The sequence below is a fragment of the Protopterus annectens genome, chromosome 8.part0 (assembly GCF_019279795.1).
Source record: "Protopterus annectens isolate FY-2018-M chromosome 8.part0, PAN1.0, whole genome shotgun sequence".
NCBI classification, from domain to species: Eukaryota; Metazoa; Chordata; order Ceratodontiformes; family Protopteridae; genus Protopterus; species Protopterus annectens.
The window spans coordinates 1,757,122,322-1,757,142,406 of record NC_056741.1 but is presented as its reverse complement, the minus strand read 5'-3'; the positions used below and the strand labels follow the sequence as shown (position 1 = coordinate 1,757,142,406).

Here is a 20,085-nt window from a genome sequence, read left to right as displayed (position 1 = left end):
TACGTAGACAGATAGTACTTGATCTTCACTGTTACATGTATTTTTCTGACATGGGATATTTATGCATATTTATTAATTTATTTATTTTGTTTATTTTTCAGGTTGTCAATTTGATCCAAAGCTGGTAATCACCAATGCTGTGTCCAATGTCATCTGTTCCATTTTATTTGCTCAACGATACGACTACCATGACAATACATTTAGCAGGCAACTTAAATTAATTGAAGAAAATTTGAAACTCGTTGGCGGAGTTTGGGGAGAGGTAATCCTGAAATAAAGTTTACTGATTATTTATATTTCCACAGTCTTTGTTTTTTTAAAGACATGTATTAAACTCTGAATGAGGCAATAGATTTCACAAGCTAAAATTTACTGAGGGCCTGTTATGAATTTTATAACCCCTTGCAGAAACAAGTACTAAAGCATACAAGATAAGGAGTGATAAAAGAAACAAAATCAGAGTTCTGCATGCACTTATTACATGAAAGCATTGTTAATTGCTTTAAAATAATATATAATTTCTAAACATTAGTGAGACAACTTGGCCTGCTATTTATCAAACAGCCAGAGAAATATGTCTATAGGCAAATAAATTATTTTATATTGAGGAGAAGTGGATGAAACAAACATTGCATGTTAACTGAAAAGTTATTAGAGTGCATTAAATGGTGTCTGAAACAGAACATTTCCAGTTTGCCAAAAAAAATAAAACAGATATTTCTACTTTTAATGGTAATATTACAATTTCCCTACTATGGTTCACTATTTATCCAACCACAGAACATAATCTGTTCCGATAGTAAAGTTCTTAATCAGTAAAACAGTTCTGTCATGTCAGCAGTGGCTTGTGATTCCCAAATATGTCAGGCAGAATCACTGTTCTGTGATGGGACTTATTATTTAACTGAAGAACAAAGGGTAGTAATATAATTTGCACTGCAAGTGTCACACCATGTAAAACCAGAAAATAATTAACTCATTCATGAAGTGTCAAGACATACATTATCGCATCCTTTTGAAAACCAACTGCCCCCTGGGAACTATCACATTGAAGGGACACCTGTAAAAGTAGAAGCAGTAGTTAGGGACTTGGGAAAATATGTAGATAGTGATCTAGCATTTGACCAGCATGAGTCTGCTGTTGTAAGCAAATCCTTCTATGTTGCACAGCTCATAAGCAAGAGTATAGCATCTAGGTCTAGAGAAGTCATTTTCCCACTGTACTCAGCCTCATTAGGCCAATTACTGAGCACAATGCTCCCTTTTGTAAGTATCTGTCCAGGCATATGCAGCAACTGCAATGACCACAGAGATTCTTTCCAAAGAGAATACTGGGATTATGGCATATAACTTACATGAACCACTTGAAAGCCCTCTTATTATACACAGTCTCATAAAGACCTATGTTTGGCATACGAGGCATCCCCTAACCCATCCTAATGGATTTACTGCACATACGCAAGTCTTATGGTACTAGGAAAACCAGCTCCAGGGATTTCAATCTCATCTGCAATATCAACAGAGGAGTGTAGTGGGTCAGGTGCATATCCCACTAGCTACCCTAATGTGGAACAGACTTCCCATCCATTTAAAACAAAACTCATCCTAGTCCAAATTAAACTTTGATCAATGGATGGGAAATAGAAATAGGAAATTTATCCCTGGACTGCCCTCTGTCCTCATACTGGACAGAAGCAGTGGCTAATTGCCCAATACAAAATACGATTTCAATTACACTAAAGGTGTAATACAAACATATTGATAAAGCACTTATTAAAATTATGCTAAGGGTGGTTAATCACCTATGGGACAATATAGCTTGGTGAAAATTGATTAACTAGACCAGGTTTGTAATGTCTCACCAGACACGATAGACTAGTATTCTTCTATGAACCTGTGAACTTATAACACAGCAACAACATGGCATAGTTTCATCCCTGAAAGCTTACATGTATCTTTAGGATTCTGAGCCTTGTCTGTAAAGCTTAGCTAAAAAATACAAGTCAGATAAATAAAATGCTGTTTAAAAAGTAGTAACAGCAATACTGCTCAGAAATAGACCTTATTTGCAGTGACTAAATGCTTTTAAGGTCAGCAAAATGACAGTGGATGGAGTAAAAGACCAATAACCAAATGCAAAACACTGTCAACTTCTGAGGGAGACCAAAATGACTGCAGATAAATCAACCAAGTGTGAAAAACCAAAACGAGCAGTAAAAGCCAGGTGATTTATTCAGGATTTAGTAATTTGGTTCCTACCTAGAATTTCATCACAATCTAAAAGGCTGCATATCTCACTTCGTTATATAGAGGCCTCCTTAAAGGTACAATGTAATAAATACATAAACAAGTGAACAAAAACAAAAGCAAGTGAACAAAAATAAAGTCTGTTCACAAACATGTTTTTACATCAAACAATAGTTCACTGTTGTTGCCTTGTATAAGAGTTAATATAAATGAAGAAAATAAACTTTAAAAACATATACTTCTTTCAGTAGAATGTTATAAAGGCATAATGTGCCATGTCCCTAAAGTAATATAAACAACCCCAGGATTCATAAAGCTCAGCGCAAGGCCGGCATTAGGCTTGCACTGACCGTGTGGTGTGAAGATGGTGCCAAATGCATATTAATGAAGGTGCGCTGCTGCCACAGCCACGTGCATAGGAAAGGAGCGCGAGTGCATAGGGCGTGTCAAAGTGCCGCACGGAGGCGTGGAAATGTCAGCTGTCGACGTGCAACCTAAAATGCTTGCATATAACAATTTGCAAGCAATAGTAATCACATCTGTCAGTGTCCGTGGATACTGAAACATATGCAAAGCATGCAAGACAGTTCCTGCGAACACAGAATGAAGAAGCAAACACAAATGCACAGTAGGGAATAACGGGTCCCTATCCCTCGAACAAATGACATTGAAAACCGTGTGCCCATAGTCCAACGCCATGTAGATAGTTATACCAAGTGGAAGTGAAACGCATCATGTTAACGCGCTGCCAATAGGTACGTCCAGCCCAATGGTCAGGGTCACCAGCTGACCCATATTGTGAGGGAGAGTACACAGCTGGACAGATTACACGATAAATGTTAATATCTAGCGACTGTATGACAGAATTATATCCCACAACACATGTAATAGTCACATACAATAGGTATGTCCGTATTTAACATACCATATGTGACAGGAAATAGAATAAGCATGTAAACGAAACAGAAGGAGCATATAAACTGCTACAACAATAAGGCAACATATAGGCTTAAAGGAACAGTATTATCCGCAGCATTAATTGTGGGTACATGTTGTCCAGTACAATCAGATATGTGTCCGAATATATCCCATCCTGGACATAGGAAAAGGTGGCATCCTACCAATGATCAGAACAGTCGGCCAAAATCCACACATCTGCGGTCCAAGCCATACTTGTCAAGATGTGTTACAGTTGAACGGGTATTACCCGGCTGTACCAACCATGTCATGAAAGTTAAGTATGGGTGTGTACCTATGTGCGTGATGTATAGCATGTGGAAGGTAAAACATGCCAGGGTAGTCCACACAACCATACAGGTACCTGACATATGTAGTGTATGCAATGTGTTACCTTGACAGTGTCATGGGCCATCAACCAACGCAGTGATGGAAGGAGTGTCAGGAATATGTGTGTGGGGCGGATGGGTAATGGTATAATCCTCAAAGGCGAGACTGTGTCGTATGCTAAATAGGTGAACTGGAGGTGTATGAGGGAGCAGCTGGTGAAGCAAAAAGAAATACAAAGAACATGTATACACATCTGCAATACAACCAGACAGGCCATACTGTAGAACACAATCCCACAAACATATGAATATTAAAATGTGCGATACAAATGTACAGAAATGTCACTGGCACATACCCACAGATTGGTCCTGATGGAACTGGCCAAATCAAATGCAACATACCTGGATGCATAATGGTCTACCCAGCATCCCCTCCACAGCACACAACCCACCCCCCATACCTGAACGTCCACCAAATCCAGCCATACTTGGTCTACTAGTTTGGCGCAGCCACATCTACACATAGTGATCACTACTCACATGTAGTAGGTATTGTCACCCTAGGCAGTTTCAGGATTGCAAACTATGCATCCCTTGCATGTAAAACCCCCAGCACATTTTTGTAATGCCAGAAGAATGGTCGGTATCGGTCTTGTTAAATTTTTGGATATCCCTCATGGGATAAGTAACCTGTGTAAACATTAGAATGGGTATCAAGACATGATGTCCAGTCGTGTAGACATCTGGACACAAGTTGGAATGTGCAGTAGTGGTGCACGAGACTGTCCAGCCCTAGATGGTCATGCAGAACCTACTACCCGGGATCAACACCTGCCCGTGACCAACCAATTGTCACATCTGTTGACAGGACTATTGCATACCTGTAGTGAATTTATAACTGATGTCCAGAATAATATTCATTGTATCTATAAAAGAATGAAATTGTCAAATGTGAAGACCCCAAAAAGTCAGTGTATGTGTCAACCTGTTGTCATCGATGTGAGTAGGATATAGGTGTACATGGAACAGTAGGTTGTGCAAGTGTGATAATATATGGGTTGACAAAATGTACGACATGTGTCCCGAGATGGGGAGAGTGGGCAATGTGTAGGGGTGTGCTCATACCCCAGCTGCGCTCTCAGTAAGTATATGTCATGAGTGCTGTAGAGGGGTTCCAGGTAGGTGGACCATGGGTATGCAATAATGGGCTTAAGTGTGCAGGTGCTGGTTGGCAGAGATGTAGTAGGCCCACCCAGTGGAAGTCATTAATATTCCTATGTGGGCATAGCAGACGCCTATACGTCCCAAACCTGAAGAGCACATCTACCGGATATTCTGTAAACCATTGGGGGAATACATAGAGACCAAATCAGTGCTGTGTACCTGATTAGCATGGACGTCCATAGTTATGAATCAGAATGTAACAAAGCCCAAATTAACACTTCCAGAACTAGTGATATTAGGTGGACAGGTGGCGGAATACAGGTAATGACGGATGACATGTATGAGTCATAAACGGCATGTACCTCAACAAATGTGAATGAATACATATGCTCTGTGACTGTCAATGTGTCTGGTTAATAGAACAAATCATCTAAATGTGTCCCACAGGGTGTTATGCAGTGTTCCTGATACAGTGTTCATTCTCCCCATTGGTATGTGAGATCCGCTAGTGATGGAAACTGCATAATTTGATGACCACCTCAGGTAGATGATATCATAATAGATGAGGTTCCACACCCGTATGCCTTTGAGTGACACACCCGTCTGGGCAGTTGTGTCCTGCAAAATGAATGTTATGGCACATGGCCTGTGAGTTTGGGAAAGGAGGCCATATATTGTGTGTAGTAGTGTCAGAAATTAATTTGTTGTATCAGAAACAGCTACATGTAATAGGAAACAGTATTAGCAATTATAATGCTACAAGAATAACCTTAATGTATGCAAACCGTGGGAGTAGTCAGTTTACAACTGGCTGTGGGTATGTGTTGCCTTGACACATGCGATAGCACTGCATATAGAATCTATAGGGCCGCCACCATTCTGAATGGCCAAAGTGGGACCTGCTCTGTAGAAATGTCAGACGTACAAAGGCAGAACATACCTACAGCCATACATAGTACAGCAATATACATATCAGCACAAGTCAAGGCGTAGTCTAGCAGCTGTAAAGTTGCTTATGCTACTACATATAACATATCGACGTGTCAGGTATACAAGACCTGTAACAAGCAACCACTACAGACATGTAGAATATGAGAATGTCCCCTAATCAGGACAGTTGCAATGGCTAGAGTATCATCACATGACATATGCCTAATGAGGGACTGTCCCATGCAAAGTGGGAAAGGTGTTATTCCTACAGTCTCCCATTGTGCAATCTGAAAGGTGGAAAACGCACAGTAGGTCTGCGGTAGCATGACTCGCCGGACAGCTGCGTTAACAAAATCATATTCACATGTCAACATTGCAGAATATCGGTTCCCATGTATCAGGCAGATGGGAGCAGATCGTATGAGGAACACGCATATAATATGATTACGTCACTGGACAGGCCACCGAGTCCATACAGTCGAACGCCTGCCGTCGCCAAATGGTTAGACATACCTGATACTGTAGTCATGTAGTCCGATGTAATACGCATCACAAGGGATTGCACACACTCAGTGTGAGTGACAAATGTAAGCAGAAATTTTGGTGAGCGAGCGGCTGTAAGCGTGTTTGTCTACCAGTATGCCAGTAGTGCACTGTCAAAGAAATGTGGAGTTCAAACGGGTAAAAGGTGCTGTAACCAGAGATCAGCAGTGCTGAACACTGTGCAAACCCACGCACAACAGATCCCACCTGCTGGAATGTGCCTTACCCAGTCCGTATCCAAAGGCGTCGTTCTGTCTGCAAACAAAGAGCCACCCTATTCACGTGTTGGTAGCAGTACCCTGCGCACATAGCTCATGTGAATTAACAATAGACCATGGCATATGTACAGACAAGAGACCACACACACACTATGCAGCGCAGTCATCCAAGAGTATAGCAATGTACTGGCAGATATGTCCGGACCACTGGTGTATGCATGCCTGGCCGTCCTGTGTGTCAGTGTGGGAGCATGCCCAGTATGACTGTTACGCATGTTGTCGACCGACATTACCATCATACCGTCATGTGTGTGAGCATGCCAAGTATGGACAACTGTATCGCATGTGTCACATGTCATGATAGTCAGTACTGTGTTGCCGACCCCTCTGTTCTACACAGACAGGTGTCATGCTGTGTCTGCAGGGTAGCTAATGGTCATGTGGCATTGACAGTTGCTACATGTCTGCATAGCATGGGGGGGACATCAAACCACATCCACAGTCCTACACAGCACCGTGGGTGGTGCACATGACTCTCACATGTGTAGGTTGGATGGGGGGCACAGCTGACAGTTGTACACATCTGCCACTACTGTACTGGTATGCCAGACACTCCATGTCAGTGTGTGGACCTACCTAAATTGCCAGTTGGAGGGATACCAGTGTACGTCAGATCCCAGCATTAAATACCAGCACAGTGGTGTTGGACATCCTAGCTTTCACAACCTACATCAAACTGCCTGGCCTGCTGTAGTCTGTGTGTGTCTTTGGGGGTTGGGGTCATTCATTGGGCATATTCATAGGCCATTGTATATCATTTGTCTGTACTGGTCCACACCTGTCCAGCTGCATGGAACATGTGTGGGCTGTACGGACACACATGATGTTCATCCCATAATCTGCAGTGGGTTAGGACACCCTGTGTACTACTGGCTACCACTGTGACCCCCGTATGTGCTACAGATGTCATGGTGCCACTATGGACATGTACTGTCTGCTGCCCTAACTGTCGGCCATCAAAGTCTCTTGTATGCTCGCATACATACCATAGCAATGGGTGAATACACATTCTAATACAACTGCCAATTATTAGGTTGATAGATGTACCCTGAGGGTGTTCTGGACCTGAGGACGGTGCTGGAGGGCTGCCTATATCGGATGCACACAGTGCACCTCCTATACATGGCCGAGCACAGGTAGTGTCACATTTGGCATCCATTGTACTGTGTGCGGGTCAGAGAGGGGACATCCGTAGGTACCTACTGTGTCAGTGCATATGCCTTGTATTGCCTCTTTGCCAAGGGCAGGTCATACTGTGCATGGCCTTTTACTGACTGGGCCCTGCTCAGGTAGTTCCTTCGAGAAGTCACACTGTGCCTGTACAGGCCTTGGCAGTGGTGTTGGGCCGTGTGACCCTGCCCCATGCTGTTCCTGCAGCAACTGTTAGTGCAGGATAAGAATGTGTAACATAGCAAATACCATAACAAACTGTGTGCATGTAGCTAGTGAATACTGCAGGACTCCACCAGATGTGTCCGGATACCAGAACCATGAACTGAACACCCCAAACACATGCTCAATTACATGTCTTGCCTGTGCATCTGCATCATTATGGTGTGAGTGTTCAGGTGTGTGTGCATTGCTGCTGGGTGTCATCAGCAACAACACCAGTGGTTACCCAGCATCCCCCACTAGGACACTGTAGGGGATGTCCATATTGGCAAAGGTGTGGTACAGCTGTGTCAGAAGCCATATATCATAATCATCATAGCTTCCAGGGCAGATAGCACACACATTCAATCGAATGCCCTGGCCATCGCATATGGCCTATCTGTTGGAGGGTATGCCCCTGCAGTGACTGTAGGCCCTACCCCACTCACCAGGTGGTGCATTGATGTGTATGTGTGTGCAGGCTATAGCACCCAGTACCCCAGGGTAGTCATCCATGTGGTTGAAGAGATGCATATTGCTGGTATACTAATCACGTGTGTTGAGGACGTGTACATGCTCACTAGCATGTGTTGACATGGCGTCTGTGAACTGGCACAATACTCTGGATGCAGATGCCTGTGAGATTCCCATGATATCCCCAGTTGTGCTGTGTGAGGTACCTGTGGCTAGTATACCCAGGCCAACACATACCGTGGTATCCACTGTGATGGGTTTCCCTCGGCCTGTTTGATGTGTCAGGTGTGGCAGGCACAGGTCAACAAACTGCTGTAGGAGGTCTCTGTCCACCCCATAGTGCTCCACCATCCCCAGCTCATGTAGCCCCTGGTAAGTCACCCTGGGTCTATAAAGTCTTATGTCACCCCAGTAAGGGATGTTCAGCAGCATACACATCCTCACTGCCCTCAGCCTCCTGCACCTGTTGGTCTATGTTGCCTGCTGCCGCCCTTCTCATTTGGTTGGCCTGTGTCGTGAAATGTCCCTGCAGGTATGCACCAGTGGTGTAGAGTGCTGAAGAAACCTGTGTGTATGATGCTTGCTCACATTACCGTACTGTTCAGGTGCGGGCTGGCCATGTCATCAGCTGATTGTGCTGATCATCACCTGTTTGGGCAGCCTGTACACCCTGACAACCCCACCACTGCTGTTGTCCCTTCCAATGTCACCAGGCAGGTATAGAAACACCCCTAGCTTAGGCGTGCTAAGGCAGGAGCACTCCTGAGGCACAGTTCTGCAATGCACGTACAGTATGCCTGACCTCCCTTCCCATGCTGTCCACTATATTCGAGCCCTGCACCCGGCTAACTACACACATACACTCCAGGTATCTGCATCACACCCTGGGGATAAATGGGATACACTATTGTCAACCTCATCTGCATAGTATATTCTTCTAATGAATAGTTATATGACCCATGCCGAACCTCCAAATGAATAACTACTACTTGGTGTCACTCAGATCCATACACAACTGGTAACAGGTGCCTTACTATCACCATATTCGATGTCCCATGGTCTTTCCAGCAAAAAAATAACCGGTGTCTACACGACTACAACCCGGGACCCTGCACACAACAGATGATGTGCATTACCACTACGCCATAGCAGATATACATACATCCCAGGTTATCACTTACAGATCATCCGGCACAAACATTCAATAGTGCTGATGTCCCCAGACATATATGTTTATATCTATGTCTCTCCCTATATATCTACATATATATTATTTGTATACATATATATATATATATATATATATATATATATATATATATATATATATATATATATATATATATATATATATATATATACATACACATATACATGTACACACATATGTAGATATTGCATTTATATCACAACAGCGGACCACACGACAGCAAAGCATTAGACAGGCATGAAAAGGAAGCTACATGTGCCACCTTCATAATGTAGTGTTGTTACTATCAAGGCATGTGTGTTCTGTTGCATCACATGGATCAGACTGTACTAAGGGTAAGAGCAGGGCTGCTGACATTTACTCACCAGACCTATTGGCGAATGTATGTGTTGACAACCCAGTGTCTTGGCAGAATATGCCGGCTGTGGACACTGTATACGTCAGCAACAAAACACACTGAACACATCCCGCAGCTAACCACCCACAGATACCAACACTTAGGGTATAACTGCCAAACACACACACCTGCCATGCCTTAGAATCGAGCACCTACCTGTCTAGTCTACCACACTACAGCATTACGCAGTAACAGAACACACTACCGAGTTTCAGCATCACCGCACTCCCAGAGGCATACTTCTAGGTGGATGACATCATCAGGAAAGGCAAAAATGCTGATAGGGAATGTATGGAGAGTGAGGCATCTAAAAGCATCACTCTGTTCCCAGGCAGCTGGAAACACACACACACATACACACTTGGCAGGGTTGGTAGTTGAACATACACCTAACTACCTTATCACACTACAGCATTCCTAACTACCTTATCACACTACAGCATTACACAGTTACAGAATGCGCTACTGAGATTACTGGAACACAGCACTCCCAGAGGCATACTTCTAGGTGGATGACATCATCAGCAAAGGCAAAGACTCCAATAGGGAATGTATGGAGAGTGAGCAGTCTAAAAGCATATAACTGTCCCAGGGTAGACGTAGACAAACACATGGCAGTGGTGTGAGTGGGACCACTGCTTACCTACGGAGCACTATTACAACACTGCATGGATACGAGATGCGCCACAGACAGTACACCCTTCAAGACAGTCCCAGTGTGTTCAATGTAGGAATCTATCCTGACGTGGGGTATGGACATCTGTTGCCTGGATGACCACTATCATTATACAGGATTTCAATGGTCATGCCCATACACAGAGGCACATAACCGACACAAGGTATCACTGGGCATGCTCACACACTTAGTAGCACACATCCATTTGGAATGTACTGTGTATCCATCTACACAACGGCGTACTGGGCTTGCTCACACACTAAGTAGTAGCGAAGGGCTGTCTTGTATGCACATGGATTCTAAACACGGAAGGGCATAGTGTGTTGATAGTGAACATTGTTTGTATGAACGCTGCACTACACATCTGACACGGTCGTCAGTGCTAGCTGTGTAGCGTTCGTGATCACAGCTGACAATCCAGATCCAACAATGGGGAATATGGACATCTCTTCAGTGAGGAACACCTGGCATATGGCACAGTTTTGCACAATAGCACTACCACCGTATACCTCAGATACAGACATGTGGGCCATAAGACTCTGATGGACTGCTCCAGGTGTTACTGTCCCCACGTACATGAAGACCACTCACATGTACTGACCAGTACACACTCAAGAGCCATCACAGATGTCTCAGGTGCAGATCACGGTAGTAAATGCCTCAGTCTACTATGTAGCCCTCGGACATCACCATGTCCTTGTACCAGCAACACACATCCATACATTACTACAGCACCATGTTACTCATGACCAGTGGACTATACATAGGTCTACAGCAACTGTGCAGACTACACATGTACTGACAGGGTTACATCATGTGGTATGCAATGCAATGGTACCACAGTTCATAACCAGGTAGGCTCTATGCATAACAGGGGCCCTGGGTCTTACACAGCTGTAACAGATGACTGTTGCTGTACACCAGAAAACACTCATGTTTGCATATAACATACATGTAATTATAGTGGATATGTACATGGCCCACAGACACACAACGCATATGTACATAGCATAGTTTTTGCTGTCCTCTGTGCAAACAAGTGGCTACAACAATCACACTCATGCACATGGAAGGTAAGTCCATGGCTGTTGAATGCTAACAGTACATAAGGTAGTAATGTTGACTGAGGTAACATTCCTTCTGTACTAGTTACCCATGACAACCAACATATCATACAACAGTTCATGTGTCATTTATGTCATCACACATGTCCACCAATTGCAATGCATACAAACATGGCTACATGACAGGAATGTAGGACCAACATACATGTACATGTAGTGGTGTGCATGCAGCCACCATGCATGTGCAGTAGCTGATGTATGTCATTCATCTGTGTCTAACTACAACATGCAGTTGCAATGCAGCTCCATCATTGACACCTGTATATGGTGAAATACTGACAGTACGGTAGGATGTACATCAGGTATGGATGGATGTGTGTACATAAAGTGGTGGTCCACGTTTGCAGATGGATGTTTGCTGAAGACAGCTCACAGGTGTGTCACAAGCCGTCCTACCATTACATGTGCAAACAGTACGCTATGTTTCTGTTACTTGAAGGTGAAGACATACAACCTACACAGCGGTCAGGGTGTTACTGACTATAGTTCACTTGACACCTGTAACACTTACGTCCTCCCTTGTGCATATAGCAGCACAATTGCCGAAGGTAGCGTTGGTACACATAATGCGGCCAATACAGCTGCATGTCTGTCAGATGTATCATCATATAGCAGGTGTATGATTCACAGTACTGCCATGTGTGTTTGCTTGTATGACCATATATGCCACGTATGGTGGGGAATACATCCCAATTGTTACACACCCCTGTACACTGTTGTAGAGATCTGTACATACTGCAGTGTGGAAAGCAAGACGTAGGCAGGGGTGGTGTGTGTATCACACACATGTCAGCTATCTGTATGTGAATGACATTTGTGAACTCCACAGTGTGTGTGTGTGTGTGTGTGTGTGTGTGTGTGTGTGTGTGTGTGTGTGTGTGTGTGTGTGTGTGTGTGTGTGTGTGTATGTATGTATGGCTGTCTGGTGCATGGAGTGAGGGTGTATGCTACCATACAGAACAGACAGGATCCCTAACCCCTCATGGTGATGCAGTCTACTACCCTGTTGATGCCATCGGTCTCAGCCTTACTGGCTACCTGTACATGTTCATTCTCTGTGTCACGTCATGTGGGTGCACAGTACTGTGAAGGTGATTACCACATAGGCAGGGGTCCTCACCTCAACACTATCAAGTGTGTGTTATAGTGTTGTTGACCCCGTGAGTGTGGCCATGTTAGTGTGTGTTTCTGTGTGTGTCTGTGCGTGTTCTCATCCTGTAATGTGACAGTGTATTACTGCTACACAGTGAGGCCTCATGCTATCAACTGGACTCTAACGTTGACATCAGCCAGACTGCTGTGTAAACCCCCCGCACCATGTCACCATACCTGTGATGTGACCCGGTATGGATGTCACGTCTCTGGCCACTGTAGCCTATTAAACAGCCCATATGCTTCTGGATCAGTAGATGTGTGGACATCTGTGGAATGGTAGCCTTTCTAACAGTGAAATTGAGGCTACGTATAGCATGCTGGTATTGCCATACATGCCTGTGAGTACTCCACATTTACACTTGGGAAACTGCAAACACTGCTACTTATTGGCACATGCAAGTAGACCTTAAGGAGGGAAGCAGGGCATCATTACCAACATGCTGTTACTGTTGTTACCAAGACACAGACTGTGAACATACAACAATGCAGTCTAGCTGCAAACACTGTAACATAATGGCACATGCAATTAGACCATAAGGAGGGAAGCAGGGCATCATTACCAACATGCTGTTACTGTTGTTACCAAGACACATACTGTGAACATATAACAATGCATTCTAAACCTGTACGACATGGTATGTCTGGTGCATGTCAACAGTACACAACAAATGTAATATACACTTCTCACTATTTTGTTCACCCTGTGCATCAGACCAAATGAGCATGTCCCTGCACCGATGGTGTGGATGACAGGGATGTGTCACAGACATCATCATATGCACAGGGTGATAATGTTTGCCAGGGGCATGGGCGGCACCAGTGGATGACATCATGTGTGTGGGCTAAGGCTGGTGATCTGATTAGACATGTGTGGTCATTATGCATGTGGGTGTTGCGGTGCCCTACAGATGCTTCTGCTGTGTGCGTGTATGTGTGCATACAGTTCTGCAATGTGTCCAGCCTACACAGGGTATTATTGACAGCTCCAGATGGTACAGACAAGGATGTACAGCTCACTATGTCTGGCCATGGCCACGTGACCTGTGCCTGCCAGGAGTTGCATGGGCACTACCAGGCAGAGGTACAGATTGGCTACTGTCTGATGACACATGCCCACTAGAACCATGTCCCTGCTGGGAATGTCCAGGGCCATGTCCACGTGGCCTGCTGTGTCCTGGTGTGGACAGTGCAGCACCAGCTGCACTGCTACTGCTACCAGCACTGTGGGAGTGGGCAAGTGAGGTGGCTCGTTCACGTTGACCTGCACCAGGCGGTGTAGCTGGCCTATGTCCACATGGCCTAAGCCTCACTCCTACCAGATGTTCCAGCACAGACAGCTCACGCTTGTGGATTGCCATGCCATGGTCAAGGATTCCAACCATGTCACCCAATCGCCTGTCCAGAACATCAGCGATCTGCTGTTGAGCATTTGCCAATGCCTGGATGTTGTTGTTTAAAGAACAGATAGCAGCCCTCTGAAGCCTCTGCCATTCTGTGTTCTGCCATTCAGCACGTGCCTGTGCCACCATTACAGTCTGGAACATGTGTCTGGTGACACCAGCTGCTGCGCTCTGTCCTGCAGGTGCATGTCTGCCAGAGGTCCTCCTATGAACAGCACTGGCCACATGCCTGTGTGGCACATCTGCAGTCATTACGCTGACACCATGGTGTGGAGACACACCTTCTATAGCCACCACATGTTCCTGTTCCAAGCTAGCACACACTGACTGTCCTTCCTCTATGGCCACTGGTGATGGGGTATGTGTTGGCATGAGTACTGTGTGCAGGGAAGAGGGGGACATAGCTGGGATGGCAACCATTGGCACAGATTCAGCCCCTGACAACCCTGCCTGTACCTCATGCATATGTTCGTCACTGCTAATATTTGTGGGGACACTAACATCAGATGGACCGCAGGAGGGTAACACACCTACATCACCTGTGAATGCAAAGAAAGACTCTACATTACAACAGACACACACAGACACACACAGACACTCACTGACTCACTGACTCATGCAGCATGCATGTGGTACAGCAGATGGCATGCAGCTCAGACATTAATAGTGGTAGTTAGCATACCTCCCTGGGTTGCACACAACAGCAAGCAGGTGTCATATCAGAAGCCATGCTTGTGAGTTGACAGACGACATGCAGTATGTATGTGATACAGCAGACGGCATGCAGCTCAGACATTAATAGTGGTAGTTAGCATACCTCCCTGGATTGCACACAACAGCAAGCAGGTGTCATATCAGAAGCCATGCAGTTCACACAATCATGTTAGCAAGCATGCATCCCTGTGATTAACCATGTGGACCAGCACAGGCTAACAGTACACTTGGCTGATGTGACCTTGACATTGACATGTAGCATGACATGTAATCTGCTGATGTGTGCATTGACATGCATACATGTCTGACACAATGGTGTACTGACACATGTACAGTGGTGTAATGGGTATCACATTGCAGTGTTGTCTGTATGCTCTACAGATAGAAAGCACTTCTAGCAGATGGCCATGAGCATGGTAGAGTAGTATGAGGCGTCTACATTGCCATACAGTGTGAAGTACAGACACTGTGCCATTGCATGGCATCATGAGGTGCCCATTTTGCTATACAGTGTGTAATACACACACAGTGCATAGCAATGACTGTGTGCAAACACATGACATAACTACTGTGGATTGTGACCCACGTCGCTGAGATGTATACACACTAAACCATGCTGTGTCATGTGACAGGTCACTGGAAGACCTACGAATGATACCCCTGCACAACTACTAACATGTCTTAGCTGCCTGGCAACCATGTCCACACATGGCAGACTTGTCAATACACCATGTCCCACATGACATTTATGTACCACACACACAAGGTGCATGGCTGACAGTGATGTCCAACAGCAGCAAGGGAAATGTACGGCATGTGTGGCCTGATGTGGTGTCTATGTCTGTGGAAGCTGTACAGGTGACTACTGTCATGCTATGACACAGTTATGATGTTCAACACATCTTATATGGTTGAATTAACTGACACCTTCACAAGATGTGCACAGGCTTTTAGGATGTCCAGTGTTCCACATCAACTATATAACCATTCAACAAAGGCTATAGTGGGACCATGTGTGGACAATGTGCAACAGGGTGTATACACATCACATCTACTGTGTGGCTACATGTCTCTGGCCATCCTCCATGGCCATGTGTGAACATGTGTTGGCCAAATGTTTGTGATGGCCGTCTATCTCACATGTCTGTGTTGTCCCATATGACATACCCCATAGATGTCAGATACGTCACTGTCCACAGGGTTATGCAGACAAAGGGTTGTATGTTTGGTATGTGGGGCATGTATTATGGGATAGTGAGACAATATTGCAGCCAGAACACTACATGTCTGGGACTTGTCACATGGCACATCATTATGTGTGCACGCATTGCAGGGGCATATTACATAATGGTGAATCCTGTGGGCTGTCCACATCCCAGCTCACTGTGTGGTACTGTTTGCATACCACACATGTGTTGTTCCAACGTATAGTACATATGCCTACACTGAACAACACCTCCACTGTTGTATACACAGCTGTCCACACATCTAACAATGACAGATACTGTGGTTTCATGTTGGTGTTTCATTTAGTCTGTATGTATTGCACATGGGTAGCCAGTGTGCTTGATGACAGATGCGACCTGTATATCATGACTGGACCATACATTATGTGTACATGTGTTAACTGGCCACATGGTGAATAGATATATGCATTAACATGCCTGATACTGATAACTGTCTCACCTGCAATGGACTGATGTCTGTGCGGCATGCCAGAGGTACCTGTATAGGGGTGATACAGTGGTTTGAACATTATCCATGACTGTATGACAGCTAGAGGGTGCACTGTGCATGTTAACACATTCGCCTGTACAATAGCATATAGTATGCACATATGTGCATACACAGGGTAGCAAACTATAGTATGCGGCATGTGTGTAAACATACCTTGCATATGATGTTACATTACATATTGTACAGTGATACATGCAACTAAATAGGATATAATAGTCATATGTGCAGTAGTGACTTACCAGGCAACTCCAGGCTCAGTGGTTGGGAGACACCCAGCTCCACGATGGCAGCTAGTGTTTGTGGATGCTGTTCTGAGGGTGTCCCCAGGCTGGCCAGTAGCTCCACGGTGTGTGTGAGTGGGGGCTGGTTTGGTGGCCTACCACCTGTTCCACCTTGTTCCCTGGCGATTGCATTGGCACGCTGTTTTGCATGTTGTATCAGGTCCGTGCAGTGTCTGCGCACCTGCTGGTAGGTGCAGTTATGACCACCCACATCATTAACCCTCCTGCGTAGTTCCTGCCACAGGTCGTCACGCTGCTGGGCATGCTGTGGCACATGGCTGAACAACACCTCATAGTTATCATGCAGGTACGGGATGAGGGCATCATCCTCCAGGCAGCTATATGCTAGCAGGCGTGAACGAGGCATTATCTGGAAGACATAATGATGGAGACAGGTCACAGTATCACAGAGATGTACAGAGATACAGCTGCACATACATTTGCATTAAATCTAGTACATATGAACAGTTATCTTTGCAAATTGTCATGACACTGACATGACTGACATGTTTGTGTCACACACATGTAACACCTGTTGTGCATTGGATATCACCTCATTACATTGCTCATACTCGATGTGAATGCTGTCTTGATGTGGGCATGTCTGTTTGCCTGTACTGGTGTTCTTACCTATCAGCACATGCCTGGATGTGTCCACAGTAATGATGTTGACCTTGATGCTGTGTATTTGTCACATATCAACACATACACTGCCTTAATGGACATGAGAAGTGACAATGCACACATGCACACGGAAACCTTTACATGCATGTGTTTTGCCATATACATCTACACGGCACTGTACAGCAGTTCAACACCCCGCCACGTATTGCCTGTGTTGCACATGTGATACACATGGGACAATGGCTAGCCGGATGTTATTCACAGGGATGGTTATCAACCATAGCATGTACAGGCAAGGTTTTCTAGCTGTATCCAACAGCCATTGTGCCACCGCCAGGTGCATCAGTGCCACATTACTGATCCAAGCAGTTAATGATACATCTACCATGTGGTCATCACACCATGTTTGACAGAGATGACATGTGTAGCTTTGATGGACAAGGTTGCATGGTATGGCAGGAGTATGTAACATGTATGGCACAGGGATCTGTCTAGCATGTGGCGATCATTGTAGTAGGATGGTGGCTGTGGCTGCCCATGACGTATGTCTTTCAGATCAGGATATGTACATGTAGCATGTCCAACATCACAGTGTAGCACATGTCTTTATGCAAGGTAGCCAGCATGCTGCATAGTGGAGGTGAGGATTCTGAAGGCTGGTATCACCCATCCATGCATGGCCAATACCCCTGAAAGGTGATATGTGATCTGATATTGGTCACCCAAGTGCTGAGTATGCCTGTCCAATGATCTCCATGCTCATGGATGGCACCCTGTCATGACATGGGTGCCTCATATGACTACCTAATAGGCCTGGAGACATCACCAGCTCAGGGAGGTGAACTGCACAGCACCATCCCTTACACACAGTGTCCATAATGTTGACCGCTGCCTAGGTAGTAGTTAATGGGTACAGGGTTATTCACCTAGCGGTGACAATGTTATTATCAGCTGTCAGATCGTGCACATATGTCACGCACCTCACCCACAAAGCCCATTCTGTATGTTGTCCACAACACTGAGACAGCTATTGCTCCTAGGTCATGGCCATTCACATCCTTACATACGCAGATGCCTCCCATTTGTCTGTGTGGTATGGGCTACAATGAGGGGGGAGTACAAAACATTAACCCTGTTTTACTGTAGCTGCCACTGGTGTGATATGCACATGTCACTCAGACACCTTTTGTAGTGTTGCTTCTGTCAACAGACTACTGGTAGACCACTCCTTTGACATATGAAGGAACATCTAGTATACTCAGTGTAGCTGGAACACAGTATGGGTGATGTCCTATGACCTGTCACAGGTATGCTATGCAGTGTAAAATCATCCGTACTGTCATCTACATCTGTACTGCTAACATCTACGTTGATAAAGGTTCATAGACTTGCAGACCATACTCAGCAGGGTAATAGTGCAGTGCCTCCAATTATGACTGGTGTCTCCTCTTGTGGGTTGCAGTGGGCTTATATTATCCAACACCCTATCTGTATTGCATATTCATGCTCAGCACTTGTTCAGAACATATAAGTACTTCATGAGCTACTAATTATTACAGCACACATTCCAACTCATTTCTTACAGGTACACTGTCTGTCGTTACATTTCCAGCTTGCTTACAGTACAACAGCTGTTGTACACACGTAACTCACATATCTTGTGAGACATGTTTGAATATACAGGCATGTCCAAGTGTCACTTACCAGTGTTATTGCCTGTCTATATGATGAATATGGTAAACATGAGGCAATAGAGCAATTGTCTCATGTACACAGTCAATGCTCACCTCCCAACATATGACACTACAGCCTGTGAAAGATGCACATATGTAGCCATGCTGGGGGGTAATGCTCTCACCAACCCAGACTGAATGTGACATTCATGTGGGGATGTTTAACATTTCTAACATACCCCACTCATCACATAGTCTCACTAGATCTCCACCACCACAGGCCACACTTAGTATGACTACAGCATTTGCAGAACCTCTCCATACTCTCTGTGTAGGCAACAGAGGCAGCCCCCATCACCAAACACAACACCAATTATTTATAGCCCACAGACTCATGTGTGCACATCAACTAAGCCATTAGGGTGTCATGACATACCCAACACATCGGTCATATGTGACTCTGTAGGCGGTCACACTGATGTCCCACTCAGCAGGCTACACAAGGCAATAGTCACTTACATCTGGCTGTTCGGTAACAGGATCCGCAACGTAACCTATGCACCCATGCCACACCTCACCAGGTACAATTTGACTGTCATTCTCCATGTTAGTGTGACTGTCCTGAGATGTAACTTCCTGGACTACATGTACAGGGACATGCAATAGCTCTCTGGTCTTGTAGCACAGAAGGTATCGCCCAAGCCCTGAAAAGCATTCTGCATTCATCCAGACTGATACCACTGTACAACAACTGAATATTTCACTTCAACAGTTGCCTATGCTTCTGCTGTCATTCCACAG

At 45.0% G+C, this 20,085-nt stretch overlaps 1 protein-coding gene across 1 annotated transcript in view; it reads left to right on the top strand.

Moving 5' to 3' along the window:
* Nucleotides 1-20,085, top strand: part of LOC122809622 (cytochrome P450 2J6-like) — a 1,031,988-nt gene that overhangs the window by 356,790 nt on the left and 655,113 nt on the right. Inside the window, exon 4 of the mRNA XM_044081254.1 lies at nt 102-262. Within this exon, the coding sequence (XP_043937189.1) occupies nt 102-262 (161 nt within the window). The remainder of the gene's footprint in view (nt 1-101; nt 263-20,085) is intronic.